This window comes from Gossypium arboreum, chromosome 5, assembly GCF_025698485.1.
Source record: "Gossypium arboreum isolate Shixiya-1 chromosome 5, ASM2569848v2, whole genome shotgun sequence".
NCBI lineage: Eukaryota > Viridiplantae > Streptophyta > Magnoliopsida > Malvales > Malvaceae > Gossypium > Gossypium arboreum.
In genome coordinates this window covers 4,870,636-4,878,612 of record NC_069074.1, presented here as the reverse complement: position 1 = coordinate 4,878,612, position 7,977 = coordinate 4,870,636, and the positions used below count along the sequence as shown (strand labels likewise).

General features: G+C 31.2%; 2 protein-coding genes across 2 annotated transcripts; one reads left to right on the top strand and one right to left on the bottom strand.

The window, feature by feature from the left end:
* Positions 1-1,160: 1,160 nt before the first annotated feature.
* On the top strand, positions 1,161-3,351 carry LOC108472790 (chaperonin-like RbcX protein 2, chloroplastic). The gene is made up of 5 exons (XM_017774345.2): positions 1,161-1,866; positions 1,979-2,070; positions 2,528-2,585; positions 2,808-2,873; positions 2,951-3,351. The coding sequence occupies exons 1-5, from the start codon at positions 1,522-1,524 to the stop codon at positions 3,071-3,073; spliced, it is 684 nt and encodes a 227-aa protein (XP_017629834.1). The 5' UTR covers positions 1,161-1,521; the 3' UTR covers positions 3,074-3,351.
* An 11-nt stretch (positions 3,352-3,362) lies between these two features.
* On the bottom strand, positions 3,363-4,729 carry LOC108471517 (UPF0481 protein At3g47200-like). Its single transcript, XM_017773126.2, has one exon. It carries the CDS (start codon positions 4,727-4,729, stop codon positions 3,437-3,439), a length of 1,293 nt encoding a protein of 430 aa, XP_017628615.1. The 3' UTR covers positions 3,363-3,436.
* Positions 4,730-7,977: the final 3,248 nt, after the last annotated feature.

Sequence of the window (7,977 nt, the reverse complement as noted above, 5' to 3'; positions counted from 1 at the left end):
AAATGGTAAGTGAACTAGTTTCGCAGAAATTTTAATATTTTTAAAGTCCAGATATGTTCCAACCTGATGATTTATTCCACTCTACTACTGGAGTTAATGATTTTCGTCGAATATATTGTTATTCTTTCTTGATTTAACATAACTAAAAAAATTGGATTAATTAATTATAATTAGAGTAGAGAGTAGCGGTGTAGATAAGCGGAATTTGAATAAAAAATTATTATTATTCTACTCTAAGACCCTAATATGGTAAAATTTTAAGTTTAGTCCTTTTAAAATTAAAAAAGATTTTTTAAAGGATTTTTTTTAGACAATATTAAGGGTAGGGAATAGGGATAATACGATTTGAACCCGTACCAAACAAATGTTTGATAAGAACTTTAATCACTACTTTATTCAAGTCAAGGCATAACAAAAATAACTTAGGATCAAACCCATTATAACATTTGCAGTAGACAAAAAACCATGACATATGCACATGTTGAAAGTGAAGACAACATACATTATAATTACAAAAGGTGTAACTCAAACCTAGATCCAAAACCCCCCACTTTAACCAAATAATGCCAAAACTTCTTTGACTTAAAATTAAAAAGTTGCATGAAGTGTTAATACAATAATAAATTTACATTTGCGGACCTTTTAAAAAAGATTCGTTTTACCCCTAATTTGAGTCTTAACTTTTTTAATATTTGAAATATATTAAAAATATAAAAAATTAAAATAAAATCTAAATAATTTCTTTTTAAAATGTCTGACTAATAATTTTAACAGAATAAATTAAAATGATAAGAAAGTGAATCTATTTGAATTGAAGAATCCAGATAAGACAAATAAGGTGACTAAAAGTGGTTAACAAGCTATGGTGTCAAATTTGAATACTGTTTTTGCGGTTTTGAAGTAATTGAAATTGTAAACATAACACATACAGCCGCATTGCGTTTAAATTTGAAACATTAAGTTGAAAAAAAGAAAGAAAACTGTGCTTGATGAATTTAACACGTTTAGACAGACACCCCGCAACTAGATTAGATTCAAACATATGGCAAAGAACAAAGGGAGCCACCAAATTTAGGCAACCGTCCAGGTGGTGCTTCCCTGTTGGACTTAACGAATAATCAAACCCATGCAACCTATCTTTGATTTTGCCTCTTTAAAAGCCTTTTTGGTTTTATTTTTTTCCCAACCATACTGGCCTGGACAATTTTGGACCTCAAAATCTACGTTTGGTTAAGCTTTCACCTGCCCTTGCAAATACACCACATTCTTCACACGTAGCCTTTGCCTCCCTATTTCCTTTTTCATCTCTTCCTGTTCATGAATCTTTGACTTCCCATCTTCAAACTCCATTTTCTTGGATACCAACTATACCATACCATACCATACTCTTTAATTCTGTTTAGTTGGTATCCTTTGTTCTCTTGGGTTTCAAGTTCATACAAATAAAAACGAGAGCAAAAACTTTTTCAGCCAAGTTGTCAACTGTTGTTCGTTTAAGCTCAGGCCAGCAAGAAAAAAAAGATGGTGGGGGCTTTATCAATGGTGGGTTCATCAGTTATGGACTCTCAAGCTGGTCCTTGTTTGTGCTTGGATGCATTGCCATCCACCAACATGAACCTGAAAACCGGTGCGGAGTTGGTGATGCAAAGGAGGCATTCAATGAAAAGAAAGCATGCGATGGCAAGGCCTGGGTGTTTGGAGTTAAGCAGTTCTTTTGTAGATTCATGGCATGATTCGAGGTTGTCTTCCAAGGTGATTCCAGGTATCATGAGTAAGAATTCAAGGAAGCAGCGTAAAGACCGGAAGCTTGCGGTGGTCGACAACTTAGGAGGGCAATATGAAGATACTTTTTCGGATGTTAAAACGGTAATTAAGATGTTTGGAGCTATCTTTTAGGCAATCAACAAACCCAAGTTTTAGCCCTTGTGATAATTTAAGTTGTATTAAAATAGGTGACTTTTTTTTCTTCTATTTGCAGCAATTGCTCAACTATTTCACATACAAAGCAGTGAGGACTGTTCTTAATCAGCTCTATGAGATGAATCCACCACAATATACATGGTTCTATCAGTAAGTAGCATATCTGGTGGCCACTGTTTTATACAAATATAGTTTTGTTTGTTCTGTTTCTGATTTCCCTGTTGCTTTGTGTTTTTGCCCCATCTATATTATAAGTAACCTATATTATCCGGATTATTCATTTTTCTTTGCTACTTGTGTTCAACACCTATGTTCTGTAATTGTACACATTTGGACTTGAGCACAAGGGCATGGTATTCCAAATATATAAAGAGAAATTAAGAAAAGTACCCCATATTATGAACTTCTATCAGCGGAGTTTGAATAATCTTATGGGGGTTTGAAAATGATTCTAGGCCCTTTAAATTGGAAACGAATCCGGCCCGAAACCTCGTACTTGTCTGTTTGTTGAATCATTTTCCGAAAGCATATTATCAGGTAGGGGACAATAGTAACAGAAAGTGGACGTATAGAAAGCTGTGGAATTAAATTGTTGTGGTTTTGGCAGGTTTGTAGCAGCAAATAAGCCCAGTGAAGGCAAGCGTTTCTTACGCATCCTTGGCAAGGTGATTTTAAATAGTCTTCTCTGCTTTATGTTTTCTGTTTCACCAACACTTGGAGGTCAAGAAAATTTTCTTGATTCTTCTGAGTGACAGAACTTGAATTATATAACATGTATAATATCAACCAGCTAACCTAATGTAGAATTTTGAATTTGACGCAAAGTATTCTTAAAAAAAAAAAAAAAAAAGGAAAGAAATAAGGGTATTCATATTTGGCAATGACAGGAGAGGCAAGAGCTTGCTGAAAGAGTAATGATAACAAGACTTCATTTGTATGGGAAATGGATTAAGGTAATGAAAATTTTCTTAGTATAGCATTGGATGCAGAAAATTAAACAGTTGAACAAATGTCTGTTATGTTGGTATAGAAATGTGATCATGCTCAAATATACAAAGAGATCTCGGACGAGAACTTGGAACTGATGCGGGAGCGGCTCATTGAGACTGTGGTTTGGCCTTCTGATGATACAAACACTGAGAAGATTGGCTGAGGGACCCAATTCTATCTGATTTCTTTTCTCCTTTTCTTTCTTCTCTTTTATTAGAATTAGGCATCCTTTCTCTAGAATCATCAAGTCAATATGGTACCAATGACTGGTCACTCATGTATATAAACATTACCCATCATTTCAGATGGTTCCAATGGAAGGAATTGAAGCTGTGATTGCTCAATGTGATTTAACCTTTTTTCCTTTGGCAGAAAATAGACACATGGATTGCAGATGTTGTATTAAAATTCAAATTTGTTGGATGAATTAAGTTTCAGAAAGTAACCTCTTTTTCATTTATTTGATTTTGTGTAATTTGAGTACTTTAAAACCTCTGAATTGAAAGGGAATAACAAATAAGCTAGTCTAGATGACTTGAATAACCGCACAAACAGTTTGTACAAGAGTTAGTAGTAGGAGAAGAGTAGCTGCTATAATAGACAGGCTGCGCCATGGAGAGTTGAAGTAATCTTGTTTCAAGGTCGCATTCCACCTATGCCATCGAGATTTACAGTATGCTCTCATATCTTCAACCACACGAGCAAGCTCAAAGTTTTTCCTACTGACTCGAACCTCTTCAACAAGGCCCTTAAAAAGGGTCGAAACTTCTTCACTATCCTTCAAAAAATTTTCAATGATTCCATTTTTAATAGGCAGTTGTGCATCCCTCGGAGACTTGACAAGGAAACTGATCAGTGTCACATAGTCGGTTACATAGTTTCTGGAACAGTAATGTTGCTCGTACGCCATGAGATTTCTGAATATAACTTTGGTTCGGTCCATTACAAGCAACTGCGGAATTTCCAAAACCCCATTGTTGAATCTTATGTCGAACAAGTTTTTACTCGACCCTGGTCTAAGTTTGACTCCTGCTTGTTGGAGCTCCATTGCACTGGGAATCTTGAAGTTTTTTATTTCAGTTTTGAAAGAAAAGGATGTGGGTTGAAAACAAAGCCATAGCAAGTCCACAACATGTTCAACATGAGAGAAATCTTGTTGCAAATTTTCCTCTCTGACATAAGGTCCCCATGCCCATATCCCAAATTTGAGGACCATGTTTTTTATGGAAAATTCGTCACAGTAAAACGCGGATTCAATGGCCAGATTAAACAAATCTTCGAGAATGAAAAAGGGGAGCTGATTCTCAATCATGCACAAATCTAGCTGAATATCGTGTATCATCCGAGGGCAGCCAAGTATATGATCATTCCAAAGTTCACCAAAATTGTACCTAAACAAGAGTTCAACAATGAAGACTGCATCAAACAAGACCATTTTCAGAAAGTCATCACTGGAGAGCTCAATAATTTGGGCAAAGCAATCACGCAATTTGGCTTCTCTGTCTTTAACAATCATAACACAATCCTTAACACTAACCCTGGTTCGTACAAGAAAATCTCTTAGAAACCTTCTTTTGTACAGTTCCATTGGCTTGAAAATTTGCTGGCCATGGTGAAGGCGACCGATCGAAATTACTCGAGGCGTATAGGCCTTATCGTTCAACTGGCGAAGCCGGTCGGGAACTTGGAAGATGCAACGTTTATGAGGTAAAGGAAGCAAGGTTTCCAACTCCCTACGCACTGAAGTTGCTAATGCTGCGTACGGGTCCTCCTCCTGCATGTCAAACATGTCGAATGGAATTCGTAAGCTTCCATCCATTTGATTCCTCAGCCTTTTTTTGAGTAGTGAGTCTTTGATGATCAAATGGATGCTTGAATTTTATTTTATTTTATTTTTGAAGAGCTCCCCATTTCTCAAATTTAAGAAAACAAAAGACAAAATATCACGCCATTGAGGATTTGAGGTGGTAAACCGAGCAGGTACGTATATTTACAATAATAAATCTGTTTTTCACCATTCCTTGAGATAGATGTTAATGCATATTTATTATTGTTTTATAAAACAACTTAATATGTTAATTTGGTGGTATTACTATGCTTTAATGTTGATGTCTCTTCATTCACATCGATGGTTACAACAGTTTAGATTTGATTGTTAAAATAAAAATATTAAAAATTATAAGAATTTAGATTTGAATTATGTATATATTTTTATTTTCTATATAAAGATATAAAATGATAAGAATAGACTTAACTTTGTAAAATAGGATACTTCTATCCTTACTCTATCGAGATGATATCAAATTGACTCATAACATTAATTCAATCAAATGATTAATATATAGTATAGATTTGTGATTAAATATGTTTAACAATAATATAAGATATAATGATAAATTTAACCCTCAATGTTTACATTTTTGTCAATTTGATTTTTATTACTTTTTAACTAAATTTAACTCTCAATCTTTTAGAAAGAGTAAAATCACTTTTTTTCAAAAAATGTTGATTAAAACATTATTTTTAACAATGTTGGCGTGACAATCTATGTGTACTTCATACTGGCACTATTTGTCTTCTATATCACGTTAAAAATACTTTAAAATTATAAAAATATTTTAAAAATAACATAATTTAAAATTATACCATGTTTAAAAATTTAATGTTTTAGTCAATATTTAAAATAAAAAAACAACAATTCTACTCTCTTTGAAAGGTTAAAAGTCAAATTTAATTTTTATGAAAGATTGAGGATCAAATTTAAATAAAATTAAAATTAAAATTAAATAAACAAATATAAATATTAAGAGATAAATTTATCATTATATCATAGTAAAATAATAATAATAATTGATGGTTAGAAAAAAAAAGGTTAAAGGGGAACGAGCCCAAAAGAAGCCCACATTGTAATCCATACCCAAAAACAATAAAGGCCTACCATATCCCACCCAACTCATGTGGGGTGCCACAAAGTTTAATAAATGGGCTCTTACCACAAGTTTGGAACCAGTAGTCTTCGATGAGGGAATTTTTAGGTCTGCTGTTTTCAACATATAAAGAGGCAATGAATGCTGTTGTTCATCTTATGGCCGAAGAATAGTCTAGATTGCATGGGTAGTTCATATTGTATGGAGGGATTACACTGTTCTTCTTCTCCAAACTATATATTTTATATTTTATATCTAATATAAAATATATACATATAATATAATATGAAAAAAAATAAAGAATATGCCATCAAATTAAATAGAGGTATTTATATTTTAATAGACAAAATTATTCGTAAACTTTTTAAAGAATAATTTGTATCTTTTCAAAGAGACATAAAGGTATCTCTTAATACTCTATATATAGACAACACAATGATCAAAAATTGACAAAAGAATTTAGTTCATCAATTCTTGAATAAATATTTCTTTCTTTCTTTCTTTTGAGGATCTCTTTAGATTCATTCTAATTTGTTAAAATAATTTAAGTGCGGTTATATTATTTTAATCCGAGATAAAGACATTGTATCATGGGATAATGCGTCTTAATTTATCTGCACAATATAGAGGAAATAAACTATTTATAAGATAGTTTCTACTTAACGCCTTACAATTTATAACTTTATAAATTTACTATTTTAGATACAACCAAATTTTTTTATACAACAATTACTACATAATATGCTAATATTTTATTATTTTCTTAAAACAAAAAACTAATAAACACTTATGAACCCAAGGTTTTACCCTAATTGATTTGTGCAATCACTTTTAAAATGTGGCATTTGATAAGTTTAGTTTTAGAATTTTAATATTTACAAACTCCTCTTATCTTTTATTATTATTTTTAAGAGGAATAGCAATTTCATTAATTCAAAACATCAATAACAAACTAAAATGACAACACAATCTACTAAATAACAATAGCTAAGTACAAATAAGAAAAAAAATCTGATAAAAGAAAATTAAAACAAAAATGACATTCAAAACCGTCAATTCTCATCGTTATAACAGTTGCATACTTCAATGCTCATGAATTACTAAATTGTGGGTACCAAAAAACTACCAATGACGCACCATTATTACCAACCACTAATAATAACATTCTAGGCGTGAATGTTAAACTGGCCTAACAATAAACTTCTGCTAATGACAATGCTAGATATCCCAAAAAAATTCTTCCAAATTCAGTTCTCAAAACCAAGTCAATAGATGATAAATTGGCCCAATTTCTTTCAAAACGTGTTGAAAGCAAAACTAAAAAAAGCAATTAAAAAACACTAAAAAATGAAATTACTATATTGGTAGCGCTTTTAAGGAAAACATGATTAACACCACTTCCGCAAATCTATTGTGATTTGAGAAGGTGGTTAACAAAAGAAACTGTCAGGAAAAATAGAAAGAAAGGGAAGATTCTGGCTTATTCCATCTTTAACAATATGTTTGAATTTGTTAAAAATTAAGGAAAAAAGCTAAGCGATGATCATTCTCTTGTTTAAATAACATATTTTTATTAGGGAAATTTAGGACAATGTGAGACGAAAGAAAATATCAGTTTTGCACTTTAAATATTTTAATTTTAAATACAAATTTTTCGACTTTATATTATCATAAAATACTATTAAAAATAACAAAATAGAACCTGGAATATTTACTCATAATAAACATTTCCGCAATAAAATAATAATATGGAATAAAGAGATTATCTTTTGGATTTTAGGTTTCTATTATTTAAATTTGTTTTATAGAGATTAACAATCATTTATTCGAAGTTTTAAACCAAAATATTTCCATGTATTATGAGTAGTTTTTTTTATAATTTAATTATTATTTATGGTTACATAAAAAGATAAAATTGGAGATTTATTTTAATTATTTTATTTCCATAATTTAACCAAACAAAATTTGTTAGAATTTCCATTCCTTTATTTCATTTTATCAATTTTAATATCCAAACCAAAATAAATATATTCTTTTTTACTCTTTTAATAAATTTTATTAAAACATACAGTAAACTGCAACCTCCTTCTAAGTTTGAAATTGTTTAACTACATAATTGTTGAATTAATATTTATTTTTG